Consider the following 20,441-nt stretch of genomic DNA (forward strand, 5'->3'; position numbering starts at 1 on the left):
ACATGATTTTAGATGGGGGATTCTGCCTGTCTTGTTTAGGCGTTAGTTGTCAGTTTTAGCTGAAGGCTTATCTGAGTAAGCTGTGTTTTATTTACAGGCAGGAAAAGCTGCCTGTAACGTCTCCCTGTGTCTATGGAATACAATGGGGCTTTTTGCTGCTACCAACATTACCAAGATAGAAAGCTTGCATGTTGGCCGGGGGGGGGGGGGGGGCTTGGTCAGATGCTGTTCAATTTCTGGTACTGTTCCTTTGTTTCAGCCTCTCTATTAAGTTCTCCTGCAGTATCCCTGGTGTTTAATGCTTACAAAGCAGTGGTATTTCCTAGCATATAAGGAGCCTATGTTATCAGATATTTAAAAATAACTTTGAAATCCACATATACTGGTATATCTGTGATCCAAAGAACTTGGTGATTGCTGTCTGTATTCAGTAATGCTTTAGGACAACTTTTTGTGAACCGCAGTCAACCTTTACCGGTGCCACAAAGCAAGCCTCTTTTGAATCTGAGGAGATGTGATAGGGGCAGGAGGTGTATGCTATTCAAAACAAACAACAACAACAGCCTTTAAACCATTCTCGCGCGTTGGGCAGAAGCCCTTGAACATGACAACTTTGGGTTGCTAGCCTCAGAAGGCCAAACTAGATATTTATTTATTCATTAAAGTTTATGTAGTACTTGATTGTGTGTGTGTGTGGGTGGTTTTTTTAAAAAACACACACACATTCAAAGCAGTTTACAAAAATAATAAAACAATAAGATTCTCAATAAAACCAGTTAAAAACAACTATTTAAAACATTTTTTAAAAAATAAAATCAGTGATAAGCAAAAAATCAGATTAAAACACAGGCCAACGTTCTACATATCTAGATAGTCACGCCTAAACAAAACATTTTTAGCAGACACTAGAAAAAGTGCAGTGGATGTGCTGGCCTGATTTCAAAATGACCAAAATGATTCCAAAATGTGTGCTGTCACACTAAAATATGGATTTCTTTCAAATGTGTTCCAAGTATTATGTGCAGTGCTTTTTCTGGGGGGACACAGGGATATGAATACTCCTAAACATTTTGGGAATCTTTGTACTTTTGTCCATTTACTGTATTATATTTTTCCTGATCTGAACTATAAAATGGTGATTTTCTTGAGTCAAAATGAGAGTACCCCTAAAAAAAATTAAGAAAAAAAGCACTGATTACTGTATTTTCCGCCCTATAGGACGCACTTTTTCCCCTCCAAAAATGAAGGGGAAATCTGGGTGCATCCTATGGGGCGAATGCAGGCTTTCGCTGAAGCTTGGAGAGCGAGAGGGGTCGGTGGTGGTCTAGTCTTTGGTTAACCCACACCTCTGTTTCATTTCTTGGTTAAAAATTCCACCTGCCCCTTTGGGGGGCAGAATTATATGGGTACCTGCAATTTTTCCAAGGGGAAAGATCAACCTTGAAGGAGGAGGCAATTTTTAAGTGGAAGGTGTTGTGAGATCAGTCCCCTCCCCTATAGTTTTCCCAGCTTGATCTCCTCCATGACTGTTACGTAGTGTAGAAAAAGTACAGGAGATTCTCATCACATCGTATCTCGCTTAAGGGGCAGCGTAAAAAGTTAAAGGTGAATGTTCACTTTTTGTAATGATTATTAATGTTCTCATAGTTCCTAGTGGTCTCCTGACATATTCTGTCAAAACCAAGTCTGCCAGCTCCTTTTTAAAACATTGGTATTGAAATGACCATTATAAAATATTTTCTGCTTGCAGTAGGAGCATTTCTTCATTACTGGGGTTTTTGGGGTTGTTGTTTTTTAAAGCAACCCTTCATTTCCAAATTGTTGGATGTATTTAACAAAAAGTGGTGAATTGCAGTGCCAAGTTGCTTGTTCCATGTGTCACAGCAACCCAGGTGGTGGCTGCTGTTGGATATGAAGTCTCTATTAATTTGTCCTTTGCGTGAACAGTGAATGTGATATCTAGCCTATTGGAAAGAAAAGGAACAGAACAGAATAGAATGGCTGACCTAGCTGAACAGAACAGGACCCACATAGAAACATTTGGGATGTTTTGTGTTGTTGGTTCTTGTGTGTGTGTGTGTGCGTGTGCGTGTGCGCGCGCGCTGCATTTCACAAAAAGTGGTTTACATCAAAATATTAAAACTGGGAAAGAGGATGGGTGGATAGGGAAAGAGAGAAGTGCATCTCTTCATTAAGAGAGCAAAATTGTTGTTTGGCACCTACTCATGTTGTGTGTTCACTTGGAGTTTCTGGGACTCAAGCAAAGTTAAATAGCAACTACGGCAGTTCAAGTCAAGTTGTTTTATTATGGTCAATGACCAGCATTAGGATGAAATCACCAATTAAAAATTTTTAAATCTTAGAACAAACTAAAATAAATAAAATTACATATACATAAAAAAGCAGTTCCAGCTCGTCATTTATCCATCAGAGGGAACCCTTCATGATCATTTGTCAATATACTACTCCTGGGTGCTAGTCATTATGTGTCACATTTTAATTGCTGCTCCGCAGAATTTGGCCACATTGTATGTTACACCGGAATTATTATCCAGGAGCAGCAGAGTAGCAAGAAACTGTTCAGAAGTCCTAGTATATTTCTGGAGTATAGGCAAAATAAGGTACTACTGCAATTATTTTTCAGGAGGTCTCTTTCAAGGGATTGTCACCAACTTGCTTGGGAGTAAAAGTAACCCTTTCAGTAACGTTCCCCTGATGAAAAGCAGTGAAGGCTAAAAATGTGTTGGAATATATTTTTTGATGTTTACCACATCTGTTCTTATCTCTGTGGTTTCAAAGTTTGCAGAGTTGCCAATTTCTTGTATTCTGCTGGCCTCTTCTGCTGTACTTTAACAGCTACTTGATCAAAAGACATGAGTTGATGCTTATATTTGCCTCTGCGTCTTGAAAAACCTCACTTGTTGATTTTTGCAGATTACACAATAGTTGTATCCTGATTTTTATAACAAAATCTTTACATGTTTTTGGTTATCTGACCAATCTGTTCTTGCTCCTCAGTTTATGCTCCCCCCTCCATTAAAACTGGAAGGTAAAGGTAAAGGGACCCCTGACCATTAGGTCCAGTCGTGGCCGACTCTGGGGTTGCAGCGCTCATCTCACTTTATTGGCCGAGGGAGTCGGCGTACAGCTTCAGGGTCATGTGGCCAGCATGACTAAGCCGCTTCCGGCTAACCAGAGCAGCGCACGGAAACGCCGTTTACCTTCCCACCGGAGTGGTACCTATTTATCTACTTGTACTTTGACGTGCTTTTGAACTGCTAGGTTGGCAGGAGCAGGAACCGAGCAATGGGAGCTCACCCTGTCACGGGGATTTGAACCGCCGACTTTCTGATCGGCAAGTCGTAGGCTCTGTGGTAAAACTGGAAGCTACTTGATGACAAAAATGACTAATGTAGTTGTTCCCTGGGCATCATATGCAGGATTTCATTCATATTGCAGGGGACAGTAGAATTCTGGCAACCTCTTAACCAGAGCAAAGGATGCTCATGAGAGAGGATTAGCAACACCTCCCTTACTGTTGATTTTGCAAAGGGGGAAGGGTCAGAGTACAAAGGATACTTGCTAAATTTAGAATATTGTGCTGCATACCCAGAGGGAAGGCATTATAACTTTCCTCAGATACAGCTCTCTAAGCGGAAATTAAGGTGAAGCAGGAACCCTCCTTTGTCCTGAAACTGACACCATGACTAACTTTACCTTAAAAAAGGTAAAGGGACCCCTGACCATTAGGTCCAGTCGTGACCGACTCTGGGGTTGCGGCGCTCATCTCACTTTATTGGCTGAAGGAGCCGGCGTACAGCTTCCGGGTCATGTGGCCAGCATGACTAAGCCGCTTCTGGTGAATCAGAGCAGCGCACGGAAACGCCGTTTACCTTCCCGCCGGAGGTAGACCTATTGATCTACTTGCACTTTGACGTGCTTTCGAATGGTTTACAAAAACTGACACGCTCAAACCATAATCTGTTTTTAAATCATACATTTCAAAACAGGGCAATGAATTACAGTCATACCTCGGGTTAAAGATGCTTCAGGTTGAGCATTTTCAGGTTGCGTCCCACGGCGACCCGGAAGTAACGGAACAGGTTACGCCGCTCGTGCATGCGCAAACACTCAGAATGACATCATGCGCAGACGTGGCGACCTGCGCAGATGCGGGTTGTGTTCTGCTCATGGTGCGAATGGGACTCCAGAACGGATCCCGTTTGCATCCAGAGGTACAACTGTACTAAAATGAGCTAATGCGACTTTACTAAAAATGCAGCCACAAACCAACCACTGAAGCCAGCGGTAAAAGCATAGTAAAAAGAAGGCTACCCCCTTTCCGTGGGGAGGGCAACCTAGTCTGGGAGCATTTGCAAACTTCCATTCAGAGTACTTGGAGTTGGTTTTCCCACCCCACAGCACAGTCTTCTTACCTGGATTAAGCTCCACCTTGTTTCCTCTCATCCACCCAAAAACTGCCTCAGGGCCTCCCTGGGGTTAGCAGATAGAAAAGAGAAGTAGAACTGGGTGGCACTTCACTGATGACACTTCAACCCAAACCTCCAGGTGACTTCCCTCACAGTGATTTTATATACAGACCTTAAAGGTATACTGTATAGCACCCTGAAACTGCTCTCCTTTCATCACTTTCTCCAGGAAGGACCAGAGGAAGTAGATGTGATTTGCATCAGTAATACTTTATTCTGAAATAGTTCCGCCTAATATAACTTGAGTGACAGAACATTAATAAATGCAAGATCATTAAAAGTGCAGTCTTGTGGGAGATATGTGTTGTCTTTCTGATTGCACATGCAAAGACCTCATAGGGCACTTGTGAATCCACACCACCCCCCCCATCGCATTCTGCACTCTGTTGAGCATAATTTGTAGATCTGATTCTGAACCAACCTTTTGTCTGTGCTCAGAATGGCTTCTGAACGTCCAACCAAGTCAGGAAGAAGAAGAGTTTGGATTTGATATCCCGCCTTTCACTCCCCTTCAGGAGTCTCAAAGCGGCTAACATTCTCCTTTCCCTTCCTCCCCCACAACAAACACTCTGTGAGGTGAGTGGGGCTGAGAGACTTCACAGAAGTGTGACTGGCCCAAGGTCACCCAGCAGCTGCATGTGGAGGAGCGGAGACGCGAACCCGGTTTCCCAGATTACGTGACTACCGCTCTTAACCACTACACCACACTGGAATTGTAGGGCATAGCATTCACTTATTGTAGAAGTGAATACTCTGCATTTGTGTACTGCTTACTTGCTGAACCATATGAAATAGTTAACCTAGGCCAAGGGTCACCAACCCTTATGGTTGTGTTTGCATATTTACACAGACTTGGAGAAACTGTTGTGGGCACTGCACACACGTGCTGCAACTAAACGCACATGGCAGCTATCGGCTACAGCCGGATGCTTCTTTCAAGCCTAATATCAGAAGTGGGGAGGAGACCCAGTGGGCACCAGGGAGGGTGTATGTGGGGGCATCTATGCCCACAGGAACTATGTTGGCAACCCCAGACCTAGGCAATATTTTATTGGGTAATTGTTTTATGGTTAGTTCTGCTAATAATATGCCAAGGATATTTTTATACACGAAGCTTAAAGCAATTCTGCTTCAATAAGACTTTGGGAAAAGAAGTTTATTTGCAGTTCTTCTTTCTGATGCGTTAGCAGTGATTAGACCCACAGGGGTCTAATCAATGCAATTTAAGGCTGTGTAAAATTATTCCTAGTAAAGGGGGAAAGCATCTAAGCCTTAAAGTGTAACCACTGTTAAAAAGAAGGCTTTTTTAATTGAGTTCATTTTGTGCTGAAAGAAATAGTCGGAAGATCAAAGTAGTACAGTAGATGCAATGCATCGCTTCCACTCTCCTCAAGATCCATAAGATGTGGGCAAACAACTGGAAGAAACCAAATTTACGAGCAACAGAAAATGGTCTTGAGGTGCTTGGCAGACTTTGATCATGATAAAAATGACTCGCTTGAAGATGATGATGATGATGATATATCCCCCTCAATCCGGCTGGGTTTCCCCAGCCACTCTGGGTGGCTCCCAACAGATGAAAAACTGAATAAAACATCAAATATTAAAAACTTCACTAAACAGGGTTGCCTTCAGATGTCAAGAGGCGCCCTGGGGAAATAGAATTGCCTCCCCATGGACAACTGGCAGACTTAGATGATACATCGGAAGAGACCCTGTAATGTACAAAGGAATATGGCAGTAAATATATTGTAACATCTTTTCAGATTCAAGTGTCAAACACATTCCCCACTCCCAAAAAGGATTGAGAAACTTTGGCTTTGTTCAACTGTTCAAGAATAAGCTTCAGTCAGCTTTGGTCTCATGTGCTTCCTCCTCCATCCCTGGCACAGTTGGAAGAAAGATTTGGGGAGTTTTCAATATTAGATTAGCCATAGCTTGTTGTGATGTTTGACCAACAGGGGTTTGTCTTAATGATGGTTTATTGAAATAAATCAATTTTAAAGCATATTTTACGAGTCTGGCTGACTGGCTTGTTTCAACAGACATAATTAATATTATCCACAGTTCAGGTTTTGGAGAACACACTTAACAATTGTTAAATGGAAGCAGAAGCTTCAGATCTCCTTGAGAGAGTTGGGAGGCAGAGAAACTTGCATGTGTTGGTTTTCATAGCATTAAACCATGGTTTGGCATTCTGTTTGGATGCAACCTTCCTCCAGCTATGGAATGTATACTCAGTTGTTACTTTAAGTGTCACTTATACTTCATTTCTCTCTTCCTCACCTACAAAGTCCTTTTTGTAATATTCCAGAATTTGAAACAGTCTGCAATCTGAATAATTTTAGGAAAGTTGCGTATATGCGTGTAAATTGTTTTTGTTTTTATAATTTTAGTTGTATATGGAAGTTTAGGTTACAAAATGTAGCAAGAAAGTGGCGCATAAGGAGGAGCCCTTTATGGTGGGAATTTGAATTTTATTTCTAAATACAAATGGAGATGTGTATTCTTCAAATGATGCACGCTGTGTTGAGAAGTAAGATCCATCCGGCTTCTCAAGAGTTTCAGGTCCGTTATCAGCAGACACTCATTTCTTCCTCCACAATTTAAAGAAGTGGCTTTTAAAAGTTGGAGGCTCTGGCTGCCCTGCTTGCTGTGAATTTGGTGTGTATTTGGGCACAAGTATATATGGTTTCTTTCTTTCCCCCACCTCCTCTATTTCAGTTGCCACTGATTGGTTAGATCTGACACAGAGATCTGGGCTTCTTAGTTCCAAATGTTTGTGAAAATTCCTCTTTTAAATGATGCAATATTTTAATGCTTTAAACAATTACAGGGTTGATTTTTACCTAGGAAAAAGTAGTTGGAGTTACAATATCCATTGTATCTTAATTAAGTATTTTCCAAGCAAAATCTAAGATTGCCCAGTTAAAATTGCCAGGCTTGGTTGTAATCCCTCCCAGCTAACTCCCATAATTTTCCCATTCTGGTGCTTCCTGTTTTGTGATGGTTCTTTGATGAAGAAAGTAAAATTTTTGTATGACTTTTGTAGCAGAAAGGTGTATACTACAGTTGACAACAGATGTTTGTCAAACTCTGAAATGCTTGCATCATTCAATAGTTTTAATCATGCTGTGTTTCATAAAAATGCAGGATTAGTTGCTTCCATACAGTTTTTGTGATGATGGACATGTGGCACATCATATTGTTGCATGCCACCCCAATCTCCAATTCCAGCGGTTCCAGGCCCTTCATGTTTCCTTTTGGAATGAGGCACAGAGGAGATTGTGGTGTCTTTATGATATCTGATCTCTTTATGCATATATACAACCTCTGCCTATGAGGGAGGGGTTCACAGCATCAACACCTAAAAAGGGTCTTGGGTTCAAGAAGAAATATAACATTGCTCTCAAAGGTTGTTCTGCCTCTCTCCAGCTTGCTGCTTTGCTTTGAATTCACCTCGCTGCAACTCTAAACCCAGGCTTTGTCCTTCTAACTCTCTGAGTTGAGGGAGGGTGCCTGCCTGTTTGCTGTCTCCCACAGATTCCTGTCGCCTTTGTTCTCTTAATGGCCAGGTGATCACCTTAACACAGGAAGCTAACTTGGCTTCTATGTTAACACTTGCTGGATTCAGGGATCCAGGGGTGAAGAGGATCTCACATACAGCCAACTTCCTCCCCTGCAAACTCACAACTGTATTGTTAACTGTATTGTTAACTGTATTGTTAACTGTATTGTTAACTGTATTGTTAAACATAAACTGTATGTTTAGGTCACAATTGCTAGAAGCCTTGCTAGCCATTAGATCTTGTGAAGCTAGGGAACATAATTTCTTATTTCTTAAGATGGTGGTTTGTGATTTTTGGTAATATACATAATTTCAAAGAATGTCTGCCATCTTTCATCTCCCTCAGTTCTATCTTTTCCTTGTGTGAGAATTGGCTCCCCTTGCCCCACAGTGTTTTGAATTTGTGTTTTCATAGCATGTTGCTTTGCAGATGTTAGCAGGTGTTTCTCTGAAAGGCATGACACTTGATGCTTTGTTTAGTATACTGTGGCTTTAATGAACTCTCCTACTACAAGTGTGAAAGAAAGATGCAGCAGTGAAGGCAGGAAGCACTTGTCACTCATACTTCATAGCTACACGTCTGCTTCCTGTCAGTTAGACCACTAGAAGTGGAACAGATGAACCAAGATACTGCTCTTCTTTAATTCTTCTCATGAAGGTTATGATGTAACAGTCTAAAATGGAAAAAGTAACTGTATTCTTTTTTCAGGGAAGACTGGACTTAATGGAAATGGGAATATTTCTGATCATTAGCAACAAATGGAGGAATAAGGCAGAGTAGATAATTAATTAATAGTTAAAGCTATTTTTGGTCATCTGCACACTATCCCTTGCTTTTTCCTGTAGGACTAATTGCAGTCGTTAACAGTTGTCAACAGGTTTACTATACCCATTTAGTCAATCACCCATCTCCTACTACCCTCCTGAGAAAAACCCCACCCACTATATATAAAGGTCTGGTGACTTCTGTTTCTGTGTATCTGAAGAAGTGTGCATGCACATGAAAGCTTATACCCAGAACAAACTTAGTTGGTGTCTAAGGTGCTATTGGACAATTTTTAAAATTTTGTTTTATTTATTTTGACTGCGTCAGACCAACATGGCTACCTACCTGAATATTTAATCATTGCTAGGATTAGTCAGAAACAATCAATTTATTTGTATCAGAACATTGTAGAATTCCATGAAATCTATCTTCCAATTGGAGTAACATGAAATTACATGATGGAGTAAATTGCATGCCTGTGACAAACTAGTATAAATGTGATTATCATTGATGTTATATAATGGATCACATCCATTAAGTTAAGTACAATTATTTTCATATTCGTCCAAAAGAATAAGAAAAATGGTTGCTAGTTGGCAGCCCATAAATTCTGTACGCCACCAAAAGCAGTGGTGATGCTTTGCTCTTCCCCCAGCCTTGTCACCATGACGGCGCCTATCTGCTGGGGGCAAAACTAAAATCTTGCTTGCTGCAAACAGTCCAGTGAAGAAGGATGGTCTGTTTACTTTGAAGTTTTAAAGGCTCTCACACATGACAATCCTTGACAAAGCAGGATATTTTTTCCCTTTCAACCAATTTCATTTGGTGAAAGAGTGTGCAGGTTTTTGAGCTGGAGAGATTTCTTAATCAGGTAGAAGCTAGCCAGTTCTGAAATGCAGAGTTGCAATATTTTACTCACTTCCTATAGATAACTGCCTAATTGGAAAGCTCTTTGTAACTGCTTGCTAGTTAATGATTTTTTTTTAAAAAGAAAGTTTTAAATCTCAACTGTTTTGTGATGTATTATTTGTAGCAATTTATACAATCTGCATTTGTAAGTAGCTTTTATGCTATTTCAAGGCTGGCTATCCAGACATGTGAATTTAAACTGTGAAACACAGTGCCTTGAGCAGGACAGAACCTTTGTTGCTGTTTACTACCCTTGTTGAAGCAGGTGTCTTAATTAAAGACATTGGGATAAGTCCTACAGGAAGCTTGATGTTTCAAAAGACCAATGCCCAGTTTTTCAGGACTGTTTTGAGTTCATCTTGCTTTAGAACTCCTAATTTAGATGGTGGAATTCATTTTATTCCCATAGTAAGTTAGGGTATCACTAACCTTGTTGATCCAAGAGAATAAAGGAAATTTAAAGTGGTTATTTGCTTAGTGCCCAAACGAGAAGGTTACCTAAGAAAATCATGGCAGAACCTGTATACCTCAGCTCCCGAACGCCTTGGGAGTTGAACGTTCCGGCTCCCAAACAATCGAAAACGGGAAGTGAGTGTTCTGGTTTTCGAACTTTTTTTGGAAGCTGAACATCCGACGCGGCTTCTGCTATTGTTTCCGGCGTGCCTGCGCAATTGGGAACCAATCGGAAGCTGTGCCTTGGTTTCCAAACTTTTTGGAAGTCGAACAGACTTCTGGAATGGATTCCATTTGACTTCCGAGGTACGTCTGTATTATTGAGAGACAGGACTTTGTTCTGAGTAGGCACAGCCGGTCCATGCTAATCTCTAGCTGTTGTTTGCTTGCCATAGTTTATCTGTTCTGTTCCTTGTAAGGATTCTGTGGGGCTGCAAGGTACCCCAGAGGTGGGAAAGTGTTTCATTGTATTTTGTTTGCTTCTCATTTTTCATTCACTGCTTCTGCAATCCACCTGGATTAGGTGTATTTTCTTCACTTTCCTGCTTCTTTGCTGGAAACTAAACACAGCACTGAGGATGGGGCAGGGCTTTCCTCAGCAAGCGTTCCCTGGCAGACGCTGAAGTTCATGATCAAACTAGCCCTTTGCCCACATTCCCAGCCTTGAATTGTGTTCCCAAAACATTTGTTCTATGATCACATGCTTGGCTTCATCGGCTTTTAGATCCTGTTGGTTTCAGCAGAGCTTAAAAACTCCCAGCACTACGACGACTACTGCTACTACTACAGACCCTCAAGGGTCCCTATTTTCCAGGGACATCCCTGATTTGGAGAAACCTTCCTGGTTTATGATTTGATCCCAGAATGTCCCACTCTTCCTTAGGATGTCCCTATTTTCATTGGAGAAATGTTGCAGGGTATGGAGTTATCCGACCCCCGACCCATCTGAAGGCAATCCTGTATAGGAAATGTTTTTTAAAAAATGTTTTGTTTTTTATTATGTTTTGATATATGGAAGTTGCCTAGAATGCTGGGGCAACCCAATAGTATGTGTGGGGTATAAATAGTAAAATGATTCTTATGGAGTGGGATGTCCCTATTTTCATTGGAGAAATGTTGGAGATTATGCTGCTGCTACTAGTTCCTTCCTTTCACCAGAATGTCCCAGCGCAGGTTGCAGCCAAATAAAATGCAGCACAGAAAACAGTTTAAAACAAATTGTAGTTTAAAAGAAATTGGGCTTGTTGCATTAGCAATTTTATAGAACTATTGTCCCCTTTTCATTTTCTCTTTAGGTTTTTGCTGTTTTTAACTTTGATTACTACAACTGTGTTGTCTCTATCCTACAGTTCCATAAAGAGCCCTGAAACAAAGGATTTTTGCTAGCGTAATATTTTGGATGTGCCTTTCTAAGAGCAGAGGAGGCATAGGGTTCGTTGATTCCATAGGGTTATGAGCATTTTGCACAGTAAAGGTTTCTTAAAAGGAAGATGCCATTTCTGAAAGTGCACCATGTGGCTGGTCTCCAAGGCCAAAGTCACTGTCTCCAGTGACTGGCCTCTCTCTCCACTTGCATCAAGCTAGACGTCGCCTGTGTTTCTCTCCTGGGCAGGCTGTGTGGGGCTTTCTCTTTTCATCAGCTAAGCCTGCCTTTTCAGTTCAGTTTTTCTTAGCATTTGTAATTAGCATTTGAAAAACCACTTAGTCCAGGACAAACCTGTCCAGTGGATAATGCATGTAAATGAAAAGGTGCTAACATAATTCATACCTTACAGAGCATGTTTGTTCTTTTCTTCCTTTTGACGGGTGTAGTTAACAGTAGTTAACAGTCAGTAGAAAGCGCATACAAGTTTCAAAGCTTTGTGCAAAATGTATACAGTGTTTCTTAAGTGTTCCCAGCAATTGTATTGGATAGAATTGAGGGAAGAGCTGTGAGAAGTGGCAGAAAGAGAGAGCTCTAAAAATAGCAACAGTAAAGGGAGTTTTCTCAGGGGAGCAATGGTTGACGAATGGCAAGCAAGAACTGGTCACTTGTGTCTTCCATTGCTTAGATTGTCGTATGCTTTAAATTTAACTTTGCAGTCAAGTGTGGATTGGGTTATGCGTCTTTTGCTTACTTTGAACAGCTACTTATTGCAGGAAACAAACAGAAAGCAAACAGAAACCTGACAGCAGGGAGCAATTATTAAAACTGCTGCTTACAGTGTTTATGTGAAAATGTGAACTTCTATCAGTATCATAAGTGAATGGGTATATTTAAAATACTTCTTGCAATAATAGAAAAGCAAGTCAAGAACCTTTATAAAATATAATTTCTGGTCCCCACCCCCTTGTATCTGCTTTCTGAGCAAGTTCGTTCTGACATGACATAATTTTTTTTTGCTACCTGAAATACCTTAAAGTGATTATATATATGTGTGTGTGTGTGTGTGTTTTAAGTTATATTAACATCTAGGCATATAACTGTGTTTATAAGTCTTATTTTTAAAGTATTTTATGGCATTTTCAAAATAAAAAAAATTCCTTCCAATAGCACCTTAAAGACCAACTAAGTCTTTTAAGTGGTCTTTAAGGTGCTATTGGAAGGAATTTTTTTTATTTTGACTATGGCAGACCAACACGGCTACCTATCTACTTATGGCATTTTGTACATAAAGGGGTCCCATTGGTACTGAAAGGGGTTAAATATGAAACAACAGGTATAGGCAGATCTCAATATGTGATATGTTTAGTTGTTTTGCAAGGGCTAAAAGTCCTGGCTCTCTGTAATCTGACACAACCATAGTGCAGGCACAGTCCTGAAGGAAGAGAGACAGCAATGTGTACAAACTGGAATTTCTGGTCTAGCTGAATCATACCAGCTGCCTGCCCTACTAGGGATGTGACTGTTCATGTTGGTCACACTTGACAGCAACTGGGAGGGAGGAAGACCATATTAATATATTAGCATCTTCCAATAAGATAGGTTTAAACTGTAAGAGGCTTGCAAATATATGTAATATATACAGCCTTCAGGCACCTGTGGGCTCCAGATCTACAGTGGTACCTTGGTTCTCAAACTTAATCCGTTCTGGAAGTCCATTCCAAAACCAAAGTTTTGCAAAACCAAGGCATGCTTTCCCATAGAAAGGAATGCAAAATGGTTTAATCCATTCCAGACTTTAAAAAAATAACCCCTAAACAGCAATTTAACATGAATTTTACTATCTAACGAGACCATTGATCCATAAAATGAAAGCAATAAACAATGTACTGCAGTAACACAATCAATCAATCAATCAATCAATCAGTAGCTGAACGGGTTCCACACAGTCACACACAAGAAAGAGCCACAAAAAAATACAAAATCAATAGCAAAAAACAGACAGACCTCAGCGCAACACTCAAATCAGAAGGCGTAACACTCAAATCAGAAGGCGTAACACTCAAATCAGAAGTGTGGCACTCAAAATGGAGCACGTTCGGCTTCCAAAAAAGGTTTGCAAACCCGAACACTTACTTCCGGGTTTGCAGTGTTTGGGTTCCAAGTTGTTTGAGTACCAAGGCATTTGAGAACCAACTGTACTCAGTTGATATTTCTACCCATCTCTTTATATAAGTCCTCAAGGCAGCTTAAATTAAACTTTAAAAATTGTAGCACACGCTCCTCAAAAGTCCATCCTTCTGTGCGCCGCAGTTCCTGCCCTCTTCCTGGTGACATTGCAGTCGTAGCAACAAACTACAAGCCTTTGGTTGTCATGTCTGAATCTGGCCCCCTAGTTTGTTTGGAGAGAAACAAGCCATGAGCTCATAATTGGAAAACAAGAAACTGCAATTTAACACAGTGTGTGAACTCAGCCTTTATACTTTCACATGTTCCAGTTCTGAGCTACTTGTTATCATAGGACTGTAGAGTTGGAAGGGACCTAGAGAGTTATCTAGTCCAACCTGCTGAAATGCATTAACTGCAACAAAATCTATACAAAACAAAGCAATATATACCAAAAGCAAATCTGTCAATACTATGTGGATGAGGCTTCTGGATAAATGCTCTGTATTCTTGCTGGAATATCAACATTATCGCCTTTTCTGGATTAATATGAGGCACCTCTCTGTCATGGTGTAACTTAGCCCTTTGCCATTTTCTACATGTCTTGATTGGATGTTCAGAGACTGTATTCAGATGTAATATGGACTGCCTCCTGAATGTTCATATGATGGTTGATACTTTTGTATAGTACTTTCAGGTGTTTCATTACTTTCAGGTGTACAGTACTTTCAGGGTAGATATGCTTAGAAATTAAAAGTGTCCATAATTTTTTTTACCCAAGTTGGTTGAGAAGCTGCTTGGTTTCTACTGGTGATAACAGAATAAATGATACAAGGAGAGAACTATAGCTTAAGATAGGAAAATAAGTGGTAAGGGAACTCCTAGCTGCTTTAAATGAATTCAGATCTCCAGGGCGTGGTGAGCTGCACCCAAGGGTACTGAAGGAGCTTGTAGATATAATCTCAGAGCCTTTGTCTATTATCTTTGAGAATTCTTGGAGAAGAGGTGAGGTCCCTGAAGACTGCAGGTGGGCAAATGTCCCCATCTTCAAAGGGGGGGGGGGAAGACCCAGGTAACTACTGACCAGTGAGTTAGAGGTCCATACTAGGAACCGCCCTAGAACAGATAATTAAACAGTTAGACTATGGGCATTAAAAATAGGAAGTTATGATTACTAAAACCGAGCATGGGTTTCTCAAAAACAAGTACCGGTAATGCCAGACGAATCTCCTTTCTTTTTTTGATAGGGTTACAAGCTTGGTGAATCAGAGGAATGCTGTGGACATAGTGTATCTCAATTTCAGTAAGACTTCTGACAAATGCATCCCCCATGATAGTCTTGCAGAGAAGCTGGTAAAATGTGGGCTGGATGAGGTAACTGTGAAATGGATTTGTAGCTGGTTGACTGATCAGACCCAAAGAGTGCTCACTAACGGTTCCTCATTATCCTGGAGAAAAGTGACAAGTGGGGTACCACACGGTTCAGTTCTGGGCCAGTTGATGTTCAACATATGTATAAACTACTTGGATGAAGGTATTCACTTGCAGGTGACACCAATTTGGGAGGGGTAACTAATGCCTCCAAAGACAGAATTCAAAATGACCATAACAGTTGGAGAACTGGGCCCAGACTAACAAAATGAATTTCGGTAGGGACAAATGTAAGGTTCTGCACTTAGGCAGGAAGAACTAGATGCACAAATATAGGATGGAGGACAACTGGCTTATTAGCAGTACATGTGAAAGGGATCTAGGGGTCTTGGTGGACCACAAGCTTAACATGAGTCAACAGTGTGATGCAGCAGCAAAAAAGAGCTAATGCTATTCTTGGCTGCATCAGCAGAAGTCTAGCGTCCAGATCAAGGGAAGTAATAGTACCACTCTATTCTAACTTGGTCAGACCGCACTTGGAATACTGTGTCCAATTTTGGGCACCGCAATTTAAGAAGGATGTTGACAAGCTGGAAGGTGAGCAGAGGAGGGCAACCAAGATGATCCAGGGTCTGGAAACCAAGCCTTATGAGGAGTGCTTGAAGGAAGCTGGGTATGTTTAGCCTGGAAAAGAGATGACCAAGAGGAGATATGATAGCCATCTTCAAATATCTCAAAGGCCGTCACGTGGAGGGTGGAACAAACTTGTTTTTCCCCTTGCTAGGACCTGAGTGAATGGCTTCAACTTACAAGAAAGGAGATTTCAACTAAAGATTTCAGGAAGAACTTTCTGACAGTAAGAGCTGTTTGAAAGTGGAACAGACTTCCTCCTTAATTGGAGGTTTTAAAGCAGAAGTTGGATGTCATCTATCAGGGATGGTTTAGTTGAGATTGCTGAATTGCAGGGGGCTAGACTAGATGGCTCCTAGTGTCTCTTCCAACTCTACATTTTATTATTTTAAGTATGCAAAGCTAAGAACCCAGGCACCAAGAACTGTGTTACTTCTTAGCACTAATCAGAAGAACTTTAGTTTCTAATGCACACTGAATATGAGGATTCATTGTAAGGAAAGGGGGAGGGGCACTGCAATGTTGGCAGGGATTATGAGGGAATTTCTGACCTAACAGTGGAGTTTGATGCAGCGCATCTATAGGAAATAAATATGAAGTATGATCAGCTGCGTTTGTGACCTCCTGAAAGCTTCACACTCCAATATGGGTTTGGTACAAAAACTCTCTGAGTACAAATATCAAGAGGACTGCCAAAATTAAAGAACATCACACATCATATCTTGATCTCATTTATGTTTTGCTTTTAATAGCGCTGCTTTGACTATTTTTATCTCAGGTTAGAATTTTGATATGGCTTATCACTTCCTGCTAAACTGATTTAGTCCAACTTTATACATGGTTTGTTAGAATGAAAGAATTACGGTATAAGTCTATCTCTTCACATGTTGCAATATTCCTAGTGCAGTTTTGTTTATCGAGTTTTGTAGCATACAGTTCTTTGCCATGACGTGGTCAGTGTTTCCTTCCTGCTGTTTACAAGCCGGTGTTAGAGATAAGAACACACTCGCGTTGCATTTACACAGGGTTGAAAAAAATGCCCAAATATCTGTTCACTGAGGGGTGGCAGAAGACTTTTTTGCATCTTTAGATCAAAAACAAGCAATGAGTCTTAGGAGTGTGGTAAAGAGAGACATTTTCTTAAACCAGTAATAAATATATATTGCAAAGTTGGATCGGCTTGAAAGGCAGAAATGTGTTACGTGGACTGGTGGCGTTCGATCCCTCTAGTCACCTTAGCTGGTGGGTTTTCTGATTACTCCATTGTATTTCTGTTTGCTGGCTGCTAGAAAAGTGTGCTTCCCAATTATAATAATAAAGCATTTGTCTGTTTTAAGTAATATTAGTAAGGTGTTAAAAAATAAAGAGATGGACTTTATAGCATCTTCTTTGATTTTATTTTACATTTTTTATGACTGTGATCTTGATTTTGTTTTTCAGTGGCCTTTGGATTACAAGAGTATTCAGGAAGGCATTTTCTAATTGACCTGTCTGTGAATAGTAGAATCCAGGAAGATTGTATAAGAATCTGGGTACCTGAGTAACTTCAAGATCGTCTACCCCACACAACTCATTCCTGATGATAAACTCTGTTTCTTTACACTGAAGGAGCATTTTCCCCACATGCAGAACTGAAATCTTGGAATGCTTTATTATGGCAGCAGCTGTACAGCAGAATGACCTAATGTTTGAATTTGCCAGTAATGTTATGGAGGATGAGCAGCAGGTAAGAGAGAAATAAAATAAACCATGTTGGATAACCACTGGTGTATTCTACGCAAATATTAAAAGCGTTATTTTACTTTTCCCCCTTTTGAACCTTTGATTCTAATCCTGTGCACATCTATGAATGGCTTTCTAGTGTATGTGTGCTTATGAGCAATTTAGTTGATAGGCTTCATGCCTTAAGACTTTATAACACCTATAATTCTCCAGATGGATGAGAAAAAGCAAACTGAACTTGAATCCTAGCAAGACTCAGGCACTGTGGGTGAGTGGTTCCTACACCTGAGAAACTGGTGAATTGTTTACTCTGGATAGGATTGCACTCTCCCTGAAAGAGGAGGTTGATTGTCTCAGAGTATCTCTGGATCCAGTCTGTCACTGTAGGTCCAGGTCCAGGTAGCCTCAGTGGCTAGAAGTGCCTTCTAGCAATTGCAACTGGTATGACATACACAGGTTTCCCTTCCTGGACCAGGAAGGCTTGGCATGGATTACTCCAGGGTTGGATTTACTACAAGGTGCTCTATGTAGGGCCTCCCTTGCACTTGATCTGAAAGTTGCAGTTAGTGCCGAGTGGGGTGGCATGTTTGCTGAGGGAGGCCTTGTCAGCATATAAGATCTGTGCTCGGAGAACTGCAGTGGTTGCCCATTTGCTCCTGGGTGAAGCTCAAGGTACTACTGGTAGTAGGTGAATCAATCTTTTAGTGTGACAAGTGCACACACTTTGGAACTCCTTGCTTATTGACACTAGGCAGGTGCCTTCACTATGCTCTTTTTGGTGCCTGCTAAAAACACATTAGGCAAGCCTATCCACACCTGTAGAATGTTGACCATGTGTTTTAATCTAGGTTTTAGCTTATTGTTGATTTTAACTATTTTTTAATGTTTTAAATAGTTGTTTTTAATTACTTTTGCTGCTAATGTCATCGTTTTCTTCTTTTTGTAACTGCTTTGAGGGTTTTTTTTTAAAACAATTGAGCAGTATCTAGGTGACAACCATTTCGCTCAGGGGTTCGTTCCTGGCCTCCCGTGTGTGTTGGTGTGCATATAAGCATGCCGTACCCCATTAGACCCCCTTCTGCTGCCTTCTGGGTCCAAAGGCACCTCTGAGCAGCCAAAAATGATTATGTTGGTGTCAACTATTATTATTGCAGATAGATAAAATAAATGAAGGGTGGCTAAGCTGTAGCTCCCCGGACGGCAGCTCCCGCTATACCTTACCGTTAACAGTGTTGGTTGGAGCCAAAGAGCCACAGTTTAGCCAACTTTGTAGCAAAGGTCTGAGCAGCTTTTATTGGCACTTTGCCTCTTGAAATGTTTGGCACTTGTGTATCCTTCAAGAAGAGTGTCCTGTCTTCTGGCCACGGCTGAAAAGTTGTGGCTTTCTCCCTCCCCCTTTCTGTGCACAAGCAAAAGGCAAGAGGGCCGTCAAGGCAGCTCAGAATTTGGGTGTGCTTTTTCCAGAGGGCCTTGCAAACTGAGGTGCTCATGGCCCTTGAAGAATCCACAGGCCCACTGTCGGTGCTTGAGTGGGATCATCAGCTTTGGCAGGGCTGGGCTGGGAGTCAGCAAAAACATTATTAAAAAACCCCTGTAAGTTAAAAAAAAGGGGGTAAAATTTGGAGACGCCTTGGGAGGGGCAAAAAAACCTAATGGCATCATATTGAGAGAACCATGGAAGCAATCAATAAAAAAAAATTGATTATTATTTTAAGAAATGACAAATTCCAGGGTAGGGTGGAGTTTGGAGACTGTGTATGGTGACTTCAGGTTATCCACCCTAGTTTAAATAATGAAGTACTTGGGCTAACACGTTAGTTAAAAGCAGATTGAAATTAAAAATCCATAAGGCCCATTCAAAAGCTAATAAAGTTGGACCCAAGTGTACACCCTTGGGAGGGATCTGGGGCCAGCACTGTGAAGGCCCTGCATCTGCTGTCTGTCGGTCAGGTAGGCCTTAATGGTAGAGCCTCTGAGGCCAGTCATAAGGCTGGGAAGGGGACAAGAGCCGTTCAGAGAAATTGGTCCTAATCTGTTTAGGCCTTTAAAGGTCAACAGCAGGACTTTTAATTGGATCCACAAACAAATAGTTTGCCATTGCAACTGGTATAATGACCCCAAAACCTGGTCCCAACCACTCTCCAGGCAGCTGCGTTCTGATTTCTGAACTGTCTTCAAAGGCAGCGCATGCCAGACATTGCAATAGTCCAGGCTGCTTTTCTCTGCATAAAGTTAATAACTGATGAACCAGCTTATGCTGGTAAAAGGTGTCCTAAGCCATGAATCCCGCCTTGTTTGTTTTGGTTTTTTTAATGATATTTATTAAAGTTTCAAAAAAAATTAAAAAATAAAAGAAAAAATACAAAATATAGAAAGATAAAAACACTTAAAAACAAATCAATCTTTCCATGTCTTGTCTTTCATTTACTTGTTTCCCTGACCTCCTCACACCTCCCTTTTTTGTATTCCAGTTCAGTTAGTTAGTTCAGCAAATCCTTTCCCTCTTTGCTTTTATCCTAATCCTTTAACATAATATATTGTAACTTTGGATTCTCACCTGTTAACAAACCATTTTTACATACTCCTTTATAACATTGCTGCTAAAACCACTTAACTTCATTCTGACATCATTCTAACATTCATTAATTTTGGCATGAATCCTGCCTTGTGCCTCCAACAGATAGTGCAGAGTTCAGTAGAGCGCCAATCTCCATACAGTGGTGCCTCGCAAGACGAAATTAATTCGTTCCGCAAGTCTCTTCGTCTTGCGAGTTTTTCGTCTTGCGATGCACAGTTTCCCATAGGAATGCATTGAAAATCAATTAATGCGTTCCTAGGGAAACCGCCTTCAGACCAGGTCGGACCTCTTCTGAAGGCTGGGGGGGGGGACAAGGGCTTTTCTTCCCACCCCCAGCATTTTAAAAAACCCCGGGACAGTGGAGGACTTCTCCGCTGTCCGGGGCGATTTAAAAGCCCCTGGGAAGGCAGGCAGGGGGGACAAAG

The 20,441-nt window shown here is 41.0% G+C and overlaps 2 protein-coding genes across 7 annotated transcripts in view; both read left to right on the plus strand.

Annotated features, from left to right (window-relative positions):
* Positions 1-20,441, plus strand: part of ELF1 (E74 like ETS transcription factor 1) — a 67,228-nt gene that overhangs the window by 18,845 nt on the left and 27,942 nt on the right. For 3 of the 6 annotated variants that reach the window (XM_083519384.1, XM_083519387.1, XM_083519385.1), the window contains one exon: positions 17,157-17,442. The exons of 1 other annotated variant lie outside the window; for it this stretch is intronic. In XM_083519384.1, coding sequence (XP_083375510.1) covers positions 17,371-17,442 — 72 coding nt within the window. In that variant the 5' untranslated portion in view covers positions 17,157-17,370. Of the gene's footprint in view, positions 1-14,962; positions 15,090-16,771; positions 16,959-17,156; positions 17,443-20,441 lie in introns of those variants that run through there. 2 more of the 6 variants (XM_083519386.1, XM_083519388.1) reach the window with 2 other exon arrangements.
* The window catches only part of LOC310713831 (uncharacterized protein), a gene marked incomplete at its 3' end in the record, with an annotated part of 476,441 nt that continues 464,255 nt past the window's right edge, over positions 8,256-20,441 (plus strand). Inside the window, exon 1 of the mRNA XM_083518396.1 lies at positions 8,256-10,065. The remainder of the gene's footprint in view (positions 10,066-20,441) is intronic.

Source organism: Podarcis liolepis, assembly GCF_965112155.1.
Source record: "Podarcis liolepis genome assembly, chromosome: 8".
Classification (NCBI taxonomy): Eukaryota; Metazoa; Chordata; class Lepidosauria; order Squamata; family Lacertidae; genus Podarcis; species Podarcis liolepis.